This window comes from Lonchura striata, chromosome Z, assembly GCF_050655825.1.
Source record: "Lonchura striata isolate lonStrDom1 chromosome Z, ASM5065582v1, whole genome shotgun sequence".
Lineage (NCBI taxonomy): Eukaryota > Metazoa > Chordata > Aves > Passeriformes > Estrildidae > Lonchura > Lonchura striata.
This window is the reverse complement of record NC_140740.1, coordinates 39,392,201-39,411,387: the sequence shown is the minus strand read 5'-3', so window position 1 is coordinate 39,411,387 and position 19,187 is coordinate 39,392,201. Positions and strand designations below refer to the sequence as shown.

The 19,187-nt window shown below is 43.4% G+C and overlaps 1 protein-coding gene across 1 annotated transcript in view; it reads right to left on the bottom strand.

Annotated features, from left to right (window-relative positions):
* ELP1 (elongator acetyltransferase complex subunit 1) overlaps nt 1-18,870 on the bottom strand; it is a 31,434-nt gene extending 12,564 nt beyond the window's left edge. Inside the window, exons 1-21 of the mRNA XM_021537111.4 lie at nt 18,625-18,870; nt 17,436-17,588; nt 15,433-15,514; nt 13,458-13,538; nt 12,738-12,823; nt 12,061-12,160; nt 11,102-11,192; nt 10,500-10,623; nt 9,800-9,890; nt 8,522-8,752; nt 8,070-8,240; nt 7,367-7,466; nt 6,629-6,811; nt 5,719-5,825; nt 5,134-5,237; nt 4,250-4,303; nt 4,047-4,152; nt 3,253-3,368; nt 1,783-1,856; nt 1,115-1,193; nt 763-842 (exon numbers count right to left, since the gene is read on the bottom strand). Coding sequence (XP_021392786.2) covers nt 763-842; nt 1,115-1,193; nt 1,783-1,856; nt 3,253-3,368; nt 4,047-4,152; nt 4,250-4,303; nt 5,134-5,237; nt 5,719-5,825; nt 6,629-6,811; nt 7,367-7,466; nt 8,070-8,240; nt 8,522-8,752; nt 9,800-9,890; nt 10,500-10,623; nt 11,102-11,192; nt 12,061-12,160; nt 12,738-12,823; nt 13,458-13,538; nt 15,433-15,514; nt 17,436-17,588; nt 18,625-18,774 — 2,363 coding nt within the window. The 5' untranslated portion in view covers nt 18,775-18,870. The remainder of the gene's footprint in view (nt 1-762; nt 843-1,114; nt 1,194-1,782; nt 1,857-3,252; nt 3,369-4,046; nt 4,153-4,249; nt 4,304-5,133; nt 5,238-5,718; nt 5,826-6,628; nt 6,812-7,366; nt 7,467-8,069; nt 8,241-8,521; nt 8,753-9,799; nt 9,891-10,499; nt 10,624-11,101; nt 11,193-12,060; nt 12,161-12,737; nt 12,824-13,457; nt 13,539-15,432; nt 15,515-17,435; nt 17,589-18,624) is intronic.
* Nucleotides 18,871-19,187: the final 317 nt, after the last annotated feature.

Below are 19,187 nucleotides of genomic sequence, written 5' to 3'. Positions count from 1 at the left end.
GAACAAAGACAGTAAAATTAAGGAACTCAAATGCATGCAGAAAATAACTACTCATTAACTGCCATGCTAACAGGAAGCTCTCCAAAAATCTCTGTCAAAACTAATTGTCAGCCAAGACAGGCATTAAAAAAAAAGACCCTAAAACTGGTCAAACAATTACTTTAGTAGCACCAAAAAATCAGAAGACTAGATTTGCAAGATATAGCTGTCTTCCACTAAATCCACTACGGATATATCCACTGAAAAATTCAGAAAAATAAGCCATTTGCTATCATTTCTGGTCAGGTCAACACTGAAAATCAAACCAACACCTGAGTGATAGCAGCAGTTCCTACACAATTATTGACTTTAGAAAGCTTGAGAAGTTCTGAAACTACTATCACTGTCAAGCCCTTAAGAAAGAAGTCAGGGGACTTGGTTTGAGGATCCAAGCAAGTATCTTGGCCTCAGACTAGATATGCACTGCTACCTTGCTCCTCTTTATGAGGGAACAAAATTTTCTCTGCTCTCATTTACTGCTCTACACAAACCAGCAGAGAAGTCAAAGCACTCAGATAATGTACTAATTACTTGCTACAAAAATCTAATGGCTGCCTGCAAACTGGAATTTCCAACAAGACATGCTATCCTGAAACTACTGAGCCATGACTCGACATGCCAGATTTTTGATTCCTTGCACCCACACTGGAGTTGCCAATATTTTAACAAAATAACGTACCACCATGATTACATGCATACTCCCATTTGCAGACTAATACTTACTTCAGTTCTGTGACAAACAAGTTGATATAGTTCACAGAATCTATTTGCCTGATAAAGGTTTCTGTGTTTTCCAGAAATACCTGAAATGAACAAGAGTACTACCATTGAACAGTAAAGAACATGTATGTCAAGAATAAGAATAAATGCAGAGACCTTTTCTGAAAGTACAGGATGAAGGAAATGCTAAATCAGGTCTGACTTTACAATGATGTTGCAGTGCAGAACAGCCATCACTGCTGAAAGCAGACATGACAGCACCATCCACACTCCTGAGTGCACTGAACAGTGCACTGTTCAGTGGATTCCAGGCTAGATTAGTATGGCAAACAACACAAGAGCTGGGCAGACTTGCCTTGGGATTGTGGTCGTAGAGAAGATTGAGGTTGATTCGCAGCTTCCTCATACACTGAAAAGCTTCCTTGAACATAAGCCTGGAGGAATGAATCAAGTGGGACTGTTTACTTAGTGGATAAGATGCAAACAAAGGCAACTTACTAGAGCTAAGCACAGAACTAGTGGGATGAGAACAGCCTACATAATCAGCTGTGTAGACAGCCTTCCAGAAAAATGTGCAAGGTCAATACTATTCATTGCTGACCCTTGCAGTGAGACACACCAGCCTGCAAGGTTGATGAAGCAATACAGAACTTAGATTATTTTTATCTCCATTAAAAGAGTGTTACATTTTGTATCAATTTCCCTTTCAGAAAATTTCAATGTAAATGAATTCAGTAAAAAATGAAAAACAGAAAGCTTAATCCTAAAGTGATTGAGATGTCTGGAGAATGAAGCAGATGAAGATTTCTCCCACCCACACAATTTTCAGCCCTTCAATGGTGAAGTGACAAGTGCCTGGCACAGCTGAAAGCTAGACTTCAAGGTGGTCACCCTAGAAACAGTTCTGTTCCCTCTAACACGGTCAATTCCTCTGAGTTTAGCCTCCCTCTCTTTTCCAGGTCAGTCTGCCTCTAACAGCTCAGACTGGAAGAGGGAAGACATGAATACACCAGCACCACTTACCTGTCCAGCCACTTCCGAATCTGGGCAAGAACCAGAGCACGGTGGTGAATGGTCTCCAGATTTCCTCTTGGCATCTATAACACAAGATCCACAAAATTACTTACTTTAGTTACTCTGCCTACATTGTAGGAAAAGTGAGGACTGGCCAATTTCTTAGGCCTTTCTGCTACTTGCAAGTGCATGGTTGCTCACTTCAGAGGACATGAAATTTCAACAACTGTGGAAAAATACCTGAACATTCTCTGTCCAGAAACACCCCTTCCTTAGGAAGTTAGACTCTACCCAGTCAGGCATGACCCAGAGCAACCTGATCAAGTTTTCATGTTAGCCCTGCTCTGAGAAGGATGTTGGGCTCCACATCTCCAAAGGTGTGAGAATCCCAAGCTTGGTCTGGGGTCTCATGTGGTAAAGTCTCTCCTCCAACCTGTGCTTCCAAAGAAAAACTCCTCAGGCTTTTGCTGTTTGGTCTCAAGGCAGTTTATTGTTGATTATCTAAAAGATTGTTTTCTCGGGCTGCAGCTGCTTGGTCAGCGGCCTGGGCAGAGGCACACACACACACCCTGACATCCTGCCTATCTGCTGTCTTCTTCTTCTCTCCCCCTGCCCAGGGCTGCTGCTCTCTTTTATATGATATATTACGTATTGCATGTTTACAGTTTCCCCCCATACCTATATTACAAAGTGCTTTTCTACTCTAAACCAATCTGTGAGTGCCAACATCACCAAGAACATGGAGGCAAGGAAGAAGAAGGAGGAACAGGATCAGCTCACTTTCCTCCATCTTAGAACTTCTGACCCCCATGTACAAAGTAAAAACCCCCCTGTACAATACTAAAAAATTTTCCCTCTACTTTGTAACTACTTCTACTATACTATCTAACCCTTTGTGACTGCTTGCTCCATCTTCAAAGTTGGTAGCTCATTCCATGGCTCAAACTCAAAATCACAGCTGTTTCCAGCTGCCTGCCGGGATCTAAAATGCTTCTGACCAAGGCCTGGAACCTCTAAAAATGTCTGAGAGACATTTTGAGTTCCAACACAAAGGTACCTCTCAAATTACGTCTTTCTCCATTCTGTGAATCTCTGGCAGTTCTGAAAAGTGAGCTCAGCAAAAAACTAAGTGCCAAGGCTAATGTAAGGTTGCTAGTAAATACTAGGAAGTGATTCATGGTGAGAGGCCACAATATGTAGCACTATACTACCTCAGTCATTAGGAACTTGAATGGTCCTTCCCAGTTCTGCACATACCTATCTGCCTCTACTGAACCTAACTCCCAAAGGCATGCTCAAAATCCCTCTGCATCCAGCCAGGCAGCTGAAGATTTGTGAAGTGCTGTGTGGCAACACTGCAGGGCAGTACTAGCAGCTTTGTAGCACTGCCTACACTGTTTGCAGGTTGGCCAGGTGCTCATGGTGACAGGCCCCTGCACATCCTGATAGCACATCAGCAGACACAGGCAGAGCACTGACCTGCAACACCACCTTTGTGTCCTGGGGAACAACGATGACAATACGTGAACCTCGCTCCACCTTGCGCAGGGTCTCACTGTTGGGTGAAGCAGCACTGCTCAGGCTAGCCTGGAGGGCTGAAGATAACATTTATCAGCATACATGCCACACACAGCACAGTGCTCCATTTAGGGCCTTCCATGTTGTAGGAGCCAGGCAAGGTTGTACCGGACCAACCAAGCTACCAGTACAACAGTGATATTCAACAATTCCTGACAGGTCTTGCTGAGCACTAATCACTGCTGAACCTGTACACAAAGCAGAGCTGTGTCTTCTGCACAACAGGATGACAAAGCTCAACAGCCCAGATAAGAGTAGCACTGAAGGATGCAAAAGGACCAGTAAGTTGTTGCCCTGCATTTACCAAAGTCATCACACTTCTCATAGCCAGACACCAGCAGAAACTCTTTATATAGTGATCCCCTCCCTAGCACACACCTTCAAATAGCACACAGACTTCTTCTGAATATGAAGGGAAGGAAGAGCATGCAGGGCTAGGCTGTTGGAAACAGTGTATGGATCAACTATAGGAAAAATTCTCTTATTTTAATCCGTGAAAAACACATGACATATACAATCAGTTCCCTGAGCTCCTTGCTCTCTGGTAGATTTCTGAAAGCAGCTCTGTTACTCTCATCTCTTTAACACTTTGAGGTACCCAAATACAACAGGCTTGGATGTGAAAAATGGGGACATCACGTATTACCTAGACAAATGTTACAAGTTAGCAACAGGCAGCCAGTCCTGATATTTACCCTTCACTGACAAGTTCTTCAAGCAGAAGCACTGACAGGTGTGCGAGTTGGTTGTCACCAACAAAAACTCATTGTATGTTGCGAATGATGTGATGTTAGAAGCAACCTGTAAAAAAATGAAGTTTATCAAAGTTTAAACCAGAATAAAGAAGCTGCCTTTGGCAGAAAAAAAGGGCATGAAATGAGGGGCAAAAGCTTTGTACCTCAGTATCATTAACAAAAAAACGGCATCGATCTGTGAGGCCCAAGATCACCTCCTGTAATTAAAATAATGACAAGTATGAGCTATCAGCATCACAACCTCAAGTCTTCCACAATACTGAAAAGCACTAGATTGAAGTACCTAACAATTAGGTAATGAGTACCTCATGTGACTTACTTACTTAAGAGAAGCTGCTGTTGGATAACAGCAAGTCATCCAGCCTTTCTTCCAGGAGTTAAACTTGCACATCTTTAAACACTGCTGGCTGAAAATCCAGCTTGGCCTACCCTGTAACTGCACAGTCACAAAATGGAAGCAGAAACCATTCTAGAAATCTAGGCTCTTCTATTCAGCAGCACTTGGTCTAGGATACCAGTGGTAAAGCCCCACTACAGAGCAGATCAAAGTAGCTTCCTACAGCTGGACACTGAAGGAAGGAAATCCCTGAAATACCAGGGTCATTCTTCAAGAAGTTGTAACTATCAAGAAACCATCTCCAACAGGAAAAAGCAGCAGAGCACTAGCAGGACATCTGCAGTAACTCAGTGCAGCCATATTTGCTAATAGGTTAAGTTCAAATAAAACCAAGCAAAACAGTTCTTTCAAAAAGAGTGTGGTAGTAACTGTTAGAAATCTCCAATTTTGTATTTTCTCACTCTTTAATGAAATTATTTGTTGTATTCATAGAATGGGGTGATCAGGTGTTAACTGCAATCCACCAGAAATGCTCTAGAAGGCAAGAGAAGATAAGCTCTCAGCTCTGCAAAGGGCCTTATGAAGAACACCATGAACAAGTATCACTGGGCCCTGAGGAGAAGACCATGGTGTGCTTTTGGCACAGAGAACAACTGAGTAGGGAATTTAATCTGCTTCAGTCTCACTTACTTCACCACTGATCCTTGTGATGGAAGTCTGCACACAACGGTAGGGGAACTGAACAGCAGAGCTACTGCTACTCCGCCAGGGCTCAAGGACTGGAGTAGAAGCCTCTAAGGAGCAAAGAAGATCTAATTGTTTTCCAGCCAATCAAAAACTCAGACATTAAAACCACATGACACATATCTTACGAAAACCAGAACTGGGAATAAGCCACACTATCTGAAAGAGGGGAGGAATGCTAGACAGAAATCCATGACACAGCAGACAAGAAGGTAGTAACTTCCAGTGGCTCAGTAGTGCCTTTATCCACAGTAGAATAAAAGAGAAGATCTATGGATGTTGCAGTCAGTCAGCACTGAACTTTGTGTGTGCAAATTCATATGTATATATATAAAGTTATCTTTAATTGAATTCTGACACAAATCACTAATTTTATTCAGCCCATTTCTGGGAGGAGGAAATATAAAAGCAGCACCAACTACACAGCAAGAGTCACTCAAGTCCCAGAAAGTAAAATCATCTCATTAAACCTTTTAAGAAATATATAACAACTACACATAAGACCAGGTATTTTAACAAGGCCCAGCTTACCCCACAGGTATTTTAAGATTCGTCCATCAGTCAGCTGCAGAGCTACAGTTTTGGTCACAGGGCTGCAGTACAGGCTGATCACTTCTCCATCTACAGGCACTGACAATCTGATGCAAGAGAGAGGAAATACAGAACATCAGCCACAGCAGATAATACTTAAGTGCAGATACCTCAATCCTGCATTTATTCTAGTCAGATGAAAAGATGCACAGCTCCAGCATGGACATACTTTGTTCATATAAAGATCTTCTGCAGACTTCTTACACTTATGTCAGCTGACAGTAGCATCGCAGAGCACCAGCAACTCCAGCCAACAGGCATCTGCCTAACTGTGCTGGTCACTGTCTGCACTGCAGCACTCTGCAAACATACCCCTCTTTTTCTGTTCTACAGTTCACATGCAAATCATTCTGTCTTTGCTGGGTGAGTGCTGCAAAAAGCAGCTCTCCTGATCTCTTTGGGAACCGTATTTCTGCACCCCAGGTGGCTTTCTTTTGTGTCTGGTTTTAGCTCAATTGGCCCCACAAAGACCAGCAGGTGAGGAGGAGGAGAGCAATTTCGATGGCTACTGGTCCCCTTCTGGTCCCCTTGATAATGGTGGGCAAAGGAATGGAGGAATTCAGTGTCATGTGCCATCCCCTTGCCCTAAGGGCCTTGAATTCCAAGGAACAGAGCTATCCAGTACTGATACTGGCATGCTTAGCATGCAACCTGCCAGGCTGAGTGTAGGCATTAGGACTACAGGCAAGTGCTGACCAGTAGGCAGCTTCATAAGCTGTTTGGTTCTCCCATCAGAAGAGAGCCAAATTCCTTAACCCATGGCCTCCAGGCTAGTAAGAGACTTAATTCCTTCTAGGCACTGTCCAGAAGTGTTCTCAGACTTCAGCCACAACTGACAGATCTCTAGTACCGTAAATTCAGGCATTCTTCTTCAGCTCCAGCCACGTGAGGCACTGCAGTCAGATGGTGAAGGACAGACTGAGCAGCATGCTGCCCTTGACCAACAACCAGGAAGCTGTCATCTGGCAGCCATGTGAGAAATCGGAGCCCCAGCGGATTCATCACTTCACTGCTGCTGCTACTCACATCAACTCTGTCACAAAACAGAAGTTGGGTCACAAATAGAATCTGATTTCAGTAGGCCACCTCACTATAGAGGCAGAGGACTTCCTAGGCACAGCCTGGCTGGGAGGGTTCTAGTGCAGAAATATAGACACTCGAAGCATGAATCCTGCCATAGGCTGAGCTGAAGATAAAGGATGAGACCTAGGAAGCTCCATCTGGTTTTCGCTAGGTAGTACTTCTTCCATGCCAACTACCTCTAGGAACAGAGAGCATGATAGGATTTTTAACCCCATCAATCTCTCTGCTATGCAAGCAGCCTGTTGGTCTGTGTGTTGTAATCATGGGCCTGGGCACTGCACCGTAATTCCTTTGTGTACAAGGCACAGGAAGGCTCAGTAAGAGATATCTCACTGCTGTCATTAACTGGTTCCGCTAGATGGAGACCGCAGTAAAGGGCCTTTCTCAGCACTAGTTGCAGACACAGTGTCAACAAAATAAAACCATGTTATCTGATAGCCTCTTAAAAATCTTGAGAAAAGTGGTAAGAGCTGTGACCTCTACAGCTGTAATAGTTCTATGTTACCTGTAGATTTTATCCAGGTATGGTGTTTCCACAGCTGCTTTAAAGCCATTTCCTCCCACAGCTCCAAACTTGACAGAAGGATCATTAACTGTACTCTGTCCTACCAAACACAAAGCAGAATAAAGCAGAGTTTAGAGAGCCACCCAACAGACTCCCTTCCATCTTCAATCTTCTCAAAAAGTAGATGCTACATGGAAGTATTAAAAAAGTCAGAAAATGCCATCCTTACTTGTACAGCCAAAATGTAATCCTCATTAACAGTCACTTTGAGGAAGGCAGTCACACTCCAACATTGCAGTACAAAACAGCTGCTTCCTCACAGCAAACTGTATACAGAACTGCTTAGGGAAGTGCTGGGTGCCCCAGACAGATTCTCAAGACACTTCCCAGTGACAGTCAGCATCATTCCATCAGAACAGCTTATGCAAGACACCATGTGCTGCACTCAAGCTGAAACTAAGCAGGGGAATATTACCAGCGCAGTTACGTAGTCAATTGCCAAACACGGTCTTCTCACAAAGTCAATGCACCACCAAAATGCTTCTATGTCACTCAAACTACTGGAAAACCGAGCAGAGCTTGAACTCACACTTAAACCAAGTATGTCTTGTGTAAAGATTTGTGTCCATGACCTTACTAGTCTCCCAAGGTACTGTTCTCAGAACACAGGGCTTCTTTAAATGAGGTTGCAACATGCTCTCACCGTATCTGTACACAGAGATCCTGTTATCAGCATCCAGGACAACCACATCCCCACTATGTTTGGGATCTGTGTGAAATGCAACCTGATTAACTGCCTGTTGGAGTTGGAGCTCATAGGTACACATGGGTGGAGGCACCACAGCATGCTGGAAGGCTGTGACAAGCACTTTATCTGTGGAAGAAAAGAGAAGAAAATCTAAGATGAACCCCAGTCCAAATGTTAATTAAGCTCTTCCTGGATTCTTTATTGGAAGCAGAAATATACAGGAAAAATATACAGGAAAATAGCTGGTGTGCTTAGTAGTTATCTTCATTGAACTAACCCTCAAACATCTGTCAATGATGTGGATCCCTCCCTAAAAGTGTTGTTGGAACAACTAAAAGAAGAACTGAATACAAAAGGCTACCCCACCTTTTCAGACCCTAGAGCTAGAAAGCTGTCCCACTGCTTACCTCCATCTATTACAGCCACATTTGCCATATGTTGGCTATTCTCTCCCAGCCCATGGTCTGTGGTCCAGTGCCAGTCGTAGAAGAGGTAATGCCAGCCCTGGCAGAGTATATGCAGTCTGTACAGGTTCTCTCGGTCCCACAGCAGTGACACCAACTGATTTTCCTCCAAGCTACTGAAGTGTAGACTTTGCTTTAGGTACCAGTGATAGTTCCCTGTGGTCCACAGCTGAACTGTAGAAAAAGTTACTACAGACTAGTATTCGAGACCCAGCTCAAACACTCCCTTCCCAACCACCACTGCCCTTCTACAGGTGGGTTAAGTGCAATTAAAGTAACAGTTCTAGTCCTCAGTCCATGAGCTGTGTCATACAATATACAGCACAAAAAAACAATACTCTGTGCAAAAGTCAATCCTAAAATTCACTGAGCTACTCTTGTGAGACAGTACCCTTGTTTAATGAAGGGCTCAGACCTTTACTATTCCATTCGTACCACTTAAAATTACAGCAGCCTGGAAGATGTTTTGAACTCAGGCTGAACTACCAGTTCTTCCTCACCAGCTCAGCTGGTTTTGGCTGGGGTAGTTAATTTTCTTCACAGTGCCAACTATGGAACTGTGTTTCGGATTTGTGCTGAACACAGAGTGGATAAGTGATGTTTCAGTTACTGCTGAGCAGAGCTTACAGAAAGCCAAGGCCTTTTCTGCTTTTTGTACTGCCAAACTAGCAAGGAACCTGGAGATGCACAGGATGTCAGGAGAGTACACAGCCAGGACAGGTGACCCCAGCTGATTAAAGAGATATTTCAGACCACATGACATCATGTTCATATATAAAGTGAGAGAAAGAATGAGGAAGAGTGGGATATTTGAAATGATAGCATTTTTCTTCCCAAGTAACCAGTACATGTGATGGGCCCTGCTGTCCTGGAGATGGCTGAACACCTGCCTGCCCAAGGGAAGTGGTGAATTATTTCCTTGCTTTGCTTTTTATGGCATACATGGGTTTTTCTTCTTCATAGTAAACTATCTCAACCCATGAGTTTTCCAGCTTTTACCCTCCTGACTGTCTCCATAATCTTGCTGGTGAGGAAGTGAGCAAGTGACTGTGAAGCTTGGCTGCTGTCTGTGGTTAAACCATTACACCAGCACAGCAGCCTCAAAGCCACTGGCAAGTCTCTGCAGTGTCTCCTACCCTGCAGTAGGAGTACCTAAGTACCCACTGCTAATGACATTTGCAGGCAAATGTTAAGAGCCAGAGCCTCATGGAGTGCTCTCACCATAAGTCTTTGGGTTGGAGTTTTCCACCTTCAGGTCTTCCAGCCATATAGCCAGGATTGTAGAATCTGCATTCCAAAGCATTTCATTAACCTGCAGAAACAAACATGACTCTTGCTGATATTCTTGCTCCCAGAAAGTTTACAAGACCAGGAGGCGCCCCAACAACAAAAGGTACATTGGTTAATATACAGAGCTCTTGCGTTTTGCAAAGCTCCTGACAAGGCATCCTGAGAAGACCACAGATGAAGAGGCCACAAAAATGACAGCAGCCTTCTCTTTGCTTTCCTTGACACCAAGTTAAGCATCTGCCAAAGGACCTCTCAGCATCCAAGCACAGAAACTGAAGTAATGTCCTAGCAATAGCTTCTTACTTATTTGGGATAACATGAGTATAAAACCTCACTCTTGCAATGGCTGACATGCTGAAAAGTACTTTTGAATAATTTGCCTAGTATAAAGTACATAGAGCACAAAAGTACCCAAAACTACAATCATCCTTTACTACATGTCTTTGTACTATGGGCTTGCAGAGGGCATTGCATCTTCTCCACAGGCTTCTTCATTGTTCTCTTTTCAGGTCACTTCTCTCATTAGGAAAAGCATGAGTATTAGGAGAAAAACCTCTTCCTAGAATCTGGAAGAGCTCTAGTCCTTATGTCCATTACACTCTCATCAAAGAAGCCCAGACAAGGAACTTACTTTGACCTGCCCTTTCTGGAAAGGGAGGGTGAACTCTCCATGAAGAAGTCCATTCTTTTCCAAAAAAACTACATCGTGTCTGTTGGGTTTTTCTTGTGTAGATGCTATCAGGTTTCCTGAGGGCCTTAAAAAAGAGCCAAATGAAAATTAATTGCTCATACAATCACTAACTGTCATGCTAAACACCTCACCTCACATTTTTTCCAGTGATATGAAGAAAAAGGCAGAAGAGGATGTATTTTCCTCAGCACTGTTCAGTCAGTCATAGATCCATCACAGATCAGAGCTTATGATACTCACAGGTGACCAAATGTCAGCACTAGGAAAGGAACCTGTAATACTTCTTTTTATACAGCTCAGCCCAAACCCACTCGACACTGCCTCTATGCAGAGACTCTATCCCTTCTTCCCACTTGTGATGCAAGTATTAGGATTATTAGGGTTTAAAGGGCTACTCTTCCTCATGCTGAATCAGAAGGCAACTTTCTTCAAATTTTGGGAAAAATCAACAAAATGCTGAAGAAATTAAAATTATGCTGATCAAAGACTGTGACCAAGGAATAACAAGCTGCTGTCAGCATGCATACTGGAGTACTACTCACTTCCAGGACAATGCTTGTTCTAATCCTGAGATAGGCTCACTTGTAGACTGCAGCACAAGCTCTCTGCTCCATACCCGGACCTTCCGAGCACCTACAGGTTGAGAAAGCAATGAGACAAAGGTCTAAGGAAACTGGGAAGAGACTTTCCTGATTTTTTGAGGGTGAAGAGCAAATTTTGATGCACATGCATGAAAAGGAGATTTCTCTTGTACACCTTAAGGGCTAAGAATTTATTCTGTGTCAGGTAGTTCTTCCATAGTAGCCAAGTGACTAAAAGAACTGTATTAGGAATTTCAGTCTGATGTAGTTCAGTTATAATCATTTTCCATTCCAACTTTCACCATAGAAGTGTTAAAATCTTGCTATAAATTTACAATCCTCCCTAATCTGAAATACTGAAGGTAAAAATTCAAACAAGTGGAAGAGGAGTGTGGTTTGATGCAATTCAATATGTTAATCAATACATTAAAGCTGCTCAGAAAGTAGTATTTATCATGAAAAACATCAGTTACAGTCTTAGAAGTAATGCATATGCTCATCACTTCTCTGACCTCAGGGCAAAACCAAGGGAAAAGTATCACCAGTATCTAAAAAAACTCTAATATAAGGGACAGTGGGCATATGAACCCAAACATATTAATCCATTTTGCATTGAAAGCCTATTAGGTATTGTTTAAATCTTAAGTTAGGTGGAATAAATAGTTCAGATAGTATTTGGAAAGTAGTACTCCCTCCGCGCATCTCACTGAACTGAAAACCAAACCACAAAGAAAGTATTCAAAATATCATGTCTATAAAATGGCTCTGAGAACACCAGAGCAGAGAAAAGGGCACTTAAATAGCTCAACTCGCCCTTGCTTTAAGTGGGAAACAGATCACAAACAGTCCTTGCCTTACCTAGATTCTGCTTAAGAAGCCCTTTATACACACTGGTGTTTCAAAGAAATGTGGTGCCATACCTGTCTCTGGACAGACAGCACTCACTGCAACAAACTGCCCGTCTCCTCTCCAAGTCACCCGAGGCCTGCCATCATCCCAGGCTGATGCTGGTAACACTTCCTGAAGTCACACAAAAGAAAGTTGCATCAAAGCTTGGGAAGGAAACTGCTGTATTTGTCTAAACAGACTGCTCTTTCAAGAGCCTTAGGATGAAATCCATCCATTAAAAAGTGTCAAGACTAGTAAGTTAAAAACTCACTATTCAAAATGTTGTTTTAGGAAACACTAGAATTAAAACTATTTTATTCAATCTGTTCCTCCTCCAAGTGCATATGACTGTCTCTTCACATGACCACCACACACTACACTTCCCATCCACTGGGGTCTCTGCTTTCAGACAGCAGTGCATAAGCTGGACACATGGTGAATTGAGATTTGCTCAAGATTGATGCTGGAATGGCTGCAAATCTAACTTTGAGCTTTGTTTGAAAAGTAAGTACTCTCCACTGCTTGCTTGAATTCAAACAAAGATAAAAATGTGTGATTTCAGACAACACAGAAACAAATAATAGCAGCATATGAACAGAACTACCAGAAAGGTGGTGGCAAATCAGCACCACAGGAGTAACAGTAACTCTCTTTAACCATGTTTCCCCTGAGAGAGCATTGGCTTGACACAAAGAAAGCAGTATAATACCGTCTGTTTACGATGTGCTGCCTCTTTCCCTTCTGATCCATGGAACTGTGTCTCCTTTTTACCCCAGCCAAGAGCAACAAACTTTCCTGGAGAAGAAATAATTTTTGTAGTGGAAGATTTACAGATAATACCTTAACTACTGTGCACTATGTACACAACCACAGCCTCAACAAACCCACACCTTGTGGATGTTACAGTCTGGTTAGAGAGAGAAAGCCAGATGAACTTTCCCAGGAATTGTTCTGGGGGAGTTTTGAGAACACTGAGAGAAAGAATTAAGAAAATCTTGCAGCTGGTGTTTTGAACAGTTATTTTTCCATAAAATGTTTACCAAAGAGCGTCTTCTTAATTAGCCAATGGTGACAGGGTGATGATTAAATGACCAATCAGGTCCACCTGTATTGGAATGGTGTATAAAAAGAATGGGTTTCTAATTCCTGTTTCTGACTCAATGGTGGCACACCTTCTCCCCTTTTTTATTCTAAAAACCTGCTGCGAAGTTATATAGTCTAGGAAGTACTTTGGTACATGGAACTTACTTGAATTTATGCCAACAAGTAACAATACTGACTTTACCCTTCAGCTGTCCAGCAGCATTACAGTCTAAACAAAATGTCTCCTGAGGCCTCAAAGTGCTCAGTTCCATTTCCCTACTTTCCACATGCTTAAAACATATCAATTACATCAGCTAGGGCAACTTTATTTCAGTGCACCTCTTACCTTCTCCAAATTCATCTTGGTGGATTTGCTTCTCAGTAATTGGTTCAAAATCCCTTGTCATCATGATGAGTGTCTGCTGACCTGCAAGGCAGATATTAAATACAGTACTGGTACTGGTATCTGGAGCAAATAAACACTCAAGTATTCTCTTGTGTGCTCCTGTTGTTCTGTCATGGACCTGAATACAGGAAACACGGTACCAGAGAGAAAAAGCATGAAACCTTAAACTGGAACAGAACACTTCCAAGTTTTTCTCCTCAAAAATATGCTTCCTGGCCTAACCTTAGTAAGTTTTTCCATGTTCCAAACAAGTACCTGGTTCTTTTTCTCTGGAGATATGAAGGACAAGAAGGTGACTGGGAACATACATTTATGAAGAGGATATCATACCATCCTGATAACCTCCTACAATGAGATGACCACCCTGTGGATATGGGGAGTACAGTGGATTTCATTTATCTTGACTCTAATAAGGCATTTGACGCTGTGTGCCACAACATCATCATGTATAAATCCATGAAGTATAGACAGATAAAAGGACAGTGAGAACCAGATGAACTGCCAAGCTCAAAAGCCTGCTAGCACTAGTCAGTAAGTGCAGCTCATGGTCAGTCACTGGCATGACCCTGGACACTAGGGGCAATGATTAACATTGTCCTTAATGACACAGAGAATGGGACCCTTTGCAAGTTTGTACATGACACAGAACTGGGAAAAGCAGCAGATACAGCAGAAGGTTGTGCTGCTGTCGACAGGGACCCTGTCATGTAGGCAAGATGGGCTACCCAGAACTTCATAAAGCTCAACAAGAAAAAATGTCCTGCATATGGAAAATAATAATCTCAGGAACTAAGACAGACCGGGAATCAAGTGGTTAGAGAGCAGCTTGGCAAAAACCAATAAACTATGCTTCCTGAGGCACCAAGCTGAACTAGCTAGCAGTATACCCTGCTGCACAGGTGGACAACAGCATCCTGTCTGCATTAAGAGTGCTGTCAGCAGGCTGTGGGAGGCAATCTTGCTCCTCTACTCCGTGTTGGTGAGACACATGGAATGCTGACTCCATTTTTGGGCTTCTTAGTGCAACACAGACCAGGACATACTGGAGTGAGTCTTGCAAAGGGTCAAAACGATGATTAAGGGCTTTAAAAATCTGTCACATGAGTGGAGGCTGTGACAAGCCAGACTGCCCTGGAGAGAAGGCTTCAAGGGAATCTCATCAGCATGTATAAATATATTTTGCAGGAGGTGGGGTACAGTAAACAAACACAGCCATATGGGTTGTGGTGTTGAGGGAAAACACAAGAAGCAATGGGCACAAACTAAAATACAGAAAATTCCCTTAAAACTTAAGAAAAGGTTGTTTTTTTTTTTTACTTTGAGGGCAGTAACAGATACAAACAGGATGCCCAGAGGGTTGTGGGGTCTCAAACCTAACTGGGTGAAATCCCCAAGAAACCTGCTCTAGGTAACACAAATTGAGCAAGGTGGTTGGAATAGGCAATCTCCAGAGTTTTCTTTCAGTCTCAAGCACTCTATGATTCTGTTTTGTCTGAAGCTAATTTCATTTTCTAGATGAGTCACACCTGTAATTAATCAGGGCCTGTGACACATATATTTCATGCCAAAGGCCAAGAAACAGTTTTTGTTATGAAGAAGGCAAATGGTGATACAAAAAAGTCTTTCTATTTTTGAGGCAAGATCAAATGTACTCCCTGGGAAGATTTTAAGGACTAAAAATTCTTCCACAAAGAACCTTTTTGGGCCTAACCAATTTCTGCTAGGATCTCTGAAACAGCTTATGAACCATGAAATGGAATCTAATATATAGGATCTGGTAGAGATTTTTCCACTTTTAGTCCTAGTCCCAGCTTCTAACTTTTTTGTCCTCTCTCTCAATCTTGGTTATGTTTTGTGCTTTGGTCATAGAGAGTTTCACTCCTATACCAAAAAGCTTACAGGCTGCTGTTGATACCTGTTGCAAGCAAAACAAGCTCTTGGTCGGGACTCCAGCTCATCACACTCAGACCACTGTCCACACTTCCAACACATTCCACCTGCAAGACCAAAATAAGATCATGGGAACATGAGTGCAGCACTATCCTAGCACAAAATCAGTCACCAAGGGAAAAGAAAACTGCCTTCTACTTAAAAAAAAAAATCTGAAGTCTAACTTCACACTTTGTGTTGAACAAAACAAAAGACATTTCTGACTAAAAATGGCTCAAGAATGTTTATGAATGACAGCCCAAGCACTGCACATTCTACCATACACTGTTTTAGAAAGAGCTTTATTCAGCAACTCTCAGCTTATGTCAGCACATATAGTCTCCATATTAATATGGCCTGAAAGGGCCTGTCATTACATTGGTAAATATTCTTCAGTAACAAAACACAGACATAATGATTCTTACCTAGAGAATGCCAAACACAGGTAAATTCTGACTGCCTGTGTATGCTGAACTTGACAACTATACATACCTGCACCAATGTCAAAGTTTATGGAAAACTGAGCTAGTCATGAGCAAGTAATAGCAGTAGGCAGAGAACTTTTGTTATGCATAGTTACCCTGATTTGCAAAATGCATGGAACAGAAGAAGAAATACACCACTCATTGTGATAAAAAGCAAGATGATGCCATTCAAGAAATTAGGCTCGGGTGTCACAATCTTTCCAGGTAAGAAAAATGGGACTGGGCACCTGTCAACAGAGTAACTATCACGTGCATAGAGAGGGTCTCAGAATAAGCAGAGAATTCTTCCAGACCTCCTTCTTGGTGGTCTGCACCAAAGAAGTCTTTTGACTGCACCACAAGTAGACTGGCAAAGTAAAGCAAAAAACCAGAAAAGTAAGCCAAAACCCCACAAAATAAAGAATCTGAAGTTAAACCTGTTCTCTGACACAACTATCACTGCAAAAAAGTCTCCTGTATCAAAAGCTCTCTTATTTTCTATTCCCTCATGACATGTTGTAAGTTGCAATACAGGACACATTCTCCAGATACAGCTCATTGCATATTTAAGTGGTATCTGCAAATCAAGCGCAAACATGAACCAAAACTGCAAATAACCACAATTTTACAGCTAACCCAGACAGACCATTATCATCTCATGTCCACTTAAACCTGCACTGTTGGACAGGTATTGTGGGAGTTGATTCAGCTTTCAGAGGGTGCTGTTGTGGTGTTTAAGTGTCTTGCTGAAGATGAGACAAATCTGATACCGAGGAAGGAGCAGAAAGCAAGTATCAGTTTCTGCAATATCCTAAGTCATGTCAACATTTATCAACTGGTAACAAAATGGTAGCTATACAGTGGATTATGAATGGATTACTTTATTCTTTACCTAGTCTCAGCAATATCCTGTTTCTGTAAGACTCTCCAGCTGATCCTTTGCTCCTGGGAGCCCACTGAGCAAACTTAGAAGACCCAGGCTGTGGACAGGCAAATCATCATTTCAATTCCAGTTCTTTTACACAGTATATATTCTGTCTTTAGTCATTCCCAGGGCTACCATAAAAATCAAAAATCTTGGCTGCCTGTCGCTGTTGAGGCAGGATGGGAATGAGAAGACTGACTCAGAAGGCTGTGAGAGTAAAACTCCGGTTTATTGGTTTATTCAAAATACACCACTCTTTTATACAGAACTTCGTGAGAACCAATTCCACTGGTCCTGAAGTGGAAACAACCTACACCACTGGTGCAGAGTGCTTGACGCACAGTGACAGAACTTAACTATAAACAATGTGAACAACAAGAGAGATAAAGAATTATTCTTTCCCAGGCTTCTGCCTGCTAGAAACTCTCCATTTCTCTCTTTGACTGAATCTGAGACCCACAGCTGCTGAGAATGGAGACTAGCGGAGACTAGCCACAAATCAGTATGCAATAAGCGTACAACTGGCCCCAAAAGAAATCCTAAAGGTTACTGTCTCCTTTGAATTTCCTCAGTACTATTGAGTATTTCCTGACATGTTACCTGTTCTGTGCTCAGATTGCACAGAAGGATGTCTCCAGCTGCTGTAGCAACACACACACTCTCCTGCTCTGGAAGATCTTCAACACCCACGATACAGCCACTTCCATCCTCAGGCAAGAACCCATCCACAGTCAGGGAAACTTCTCTTGATACCTTGACACAGAAAGGCCAATGGATTACTAATTATACATCACCTCTCTGGGATTTTTGCAGAAATGACAATGCAAAAGACATAGGTATATTTCATCATACTGCACTTACACAAAGCACTACACATTAGAAGTGAGTGTGTGAATGGCACCAGGAAAAAAGCCAACCTGAAGTACTTGTCTTTACTTACCCGTAAGATAAGATCCTCTTATGGTAAAAATAATAGAAGAAAATGAGAAAATCCACATGGAAGCAAACAATACACAACTTCCAATTTGCCCTGCTAATCATCTTTCAACACCCTTTTCACAATATCAACATTACGAGGTGTATGGGTAGCTGCTTAAAGTGTCCCACTGCTCTTAAGGGGGCATGCAGACTACTACACACAGCATAAAAAACAATTTATAAAGAAAATAATTTGTATGGTTAAGGTACAGCAGTCTTTGAAAATTAATCCCTAGAAAAATTAATTTCAGAAGTGAATGTACTGAAAGAATTAGATGCCTCAGAGTTGTACAATAATAAAGCAACCCAGCTCTAACAGGAATTCATGACTCAATAGCATTCTATTTAGCGGTATGTTGGGGTTTCCCCCCCCTCCCCCACCAGTGCAACGTTCCCAAAGCTTCCTCTTGTACACTTCACTATCTCATTGCCTGCTTGGTTCTGTTTTGTGAGCCTGTCCGAATGCGACTGTTTGCCAGATCGTGCTTAAGACTAAACCACACGAATGACAAGCGTCTAACACAGCCACACTCCCAAAAAGTTAGATTTAGTATTATAGAAGCACAGAAAGCCTCTTCAACCACGGAGATCACAGTGCAGCGGCTTCCACGGCACCGTGAGACAGCAGCAAGCGGCGGCGGGGAGAAGCAGGAAGGTCCGAGACCGCGCAGACCCCGCGCCAAGGGGCGCAGACCCCGCCGCATAAGGAGACAGGCGAGCTCCTGTCGCAAACGCTTTATTCCAACAACCAAATGCCGACCCCAACACGCCGGCAAGCTCCAGAACCCTGCCCCGCAGCCGCGGCTCTCACCGAATTCCCGGCGGGGCGCATCTCCACGAGCCCGTACTGGGAGCCCACAAGAACCGCGCCAGACTCGGCGCCGAGGCAGAAGCACTGCGGAGTGCCCTTGGCGGCGGTGGAGCGGCACCCACCGGCCCGCAGCAGCCTCAGATTCCTCATGGCAGAGAGAGCGAGCGGGCAGCGGCGGAGGCCGGCAGCGAGGCACGCCAGGCTCCGTGACCGCCTCACGGCGCCGCCATGTCGCGCAGCGCGGGCGGGCGGCGCAGGCGCCGTGCGCGGGCGCCGCTCTCGCAGGGCGGAGCGCGGCCTGTCCCTCCGCCCGCACCGAGCCGCCGGGAGGCGGGGAGTGCGGCGCGGCGAGGCCTCGGGAGCTCAGCTCCTAGCGAGCCTGCACGAATAGCAGAATCACAGAGTCTGGAGGAGAGCTTTAAGGTCACCCAGTCCAACCATTCGCCCGGCACTGCCACTGTAACCCTCAAACCACATCTCCTGATCCAGATGCATAAACAATAAGAGTGGGGGACTCCACCGCCTCCCAGGGAAACCTATTCCAATGCCTGACCACCCTGATA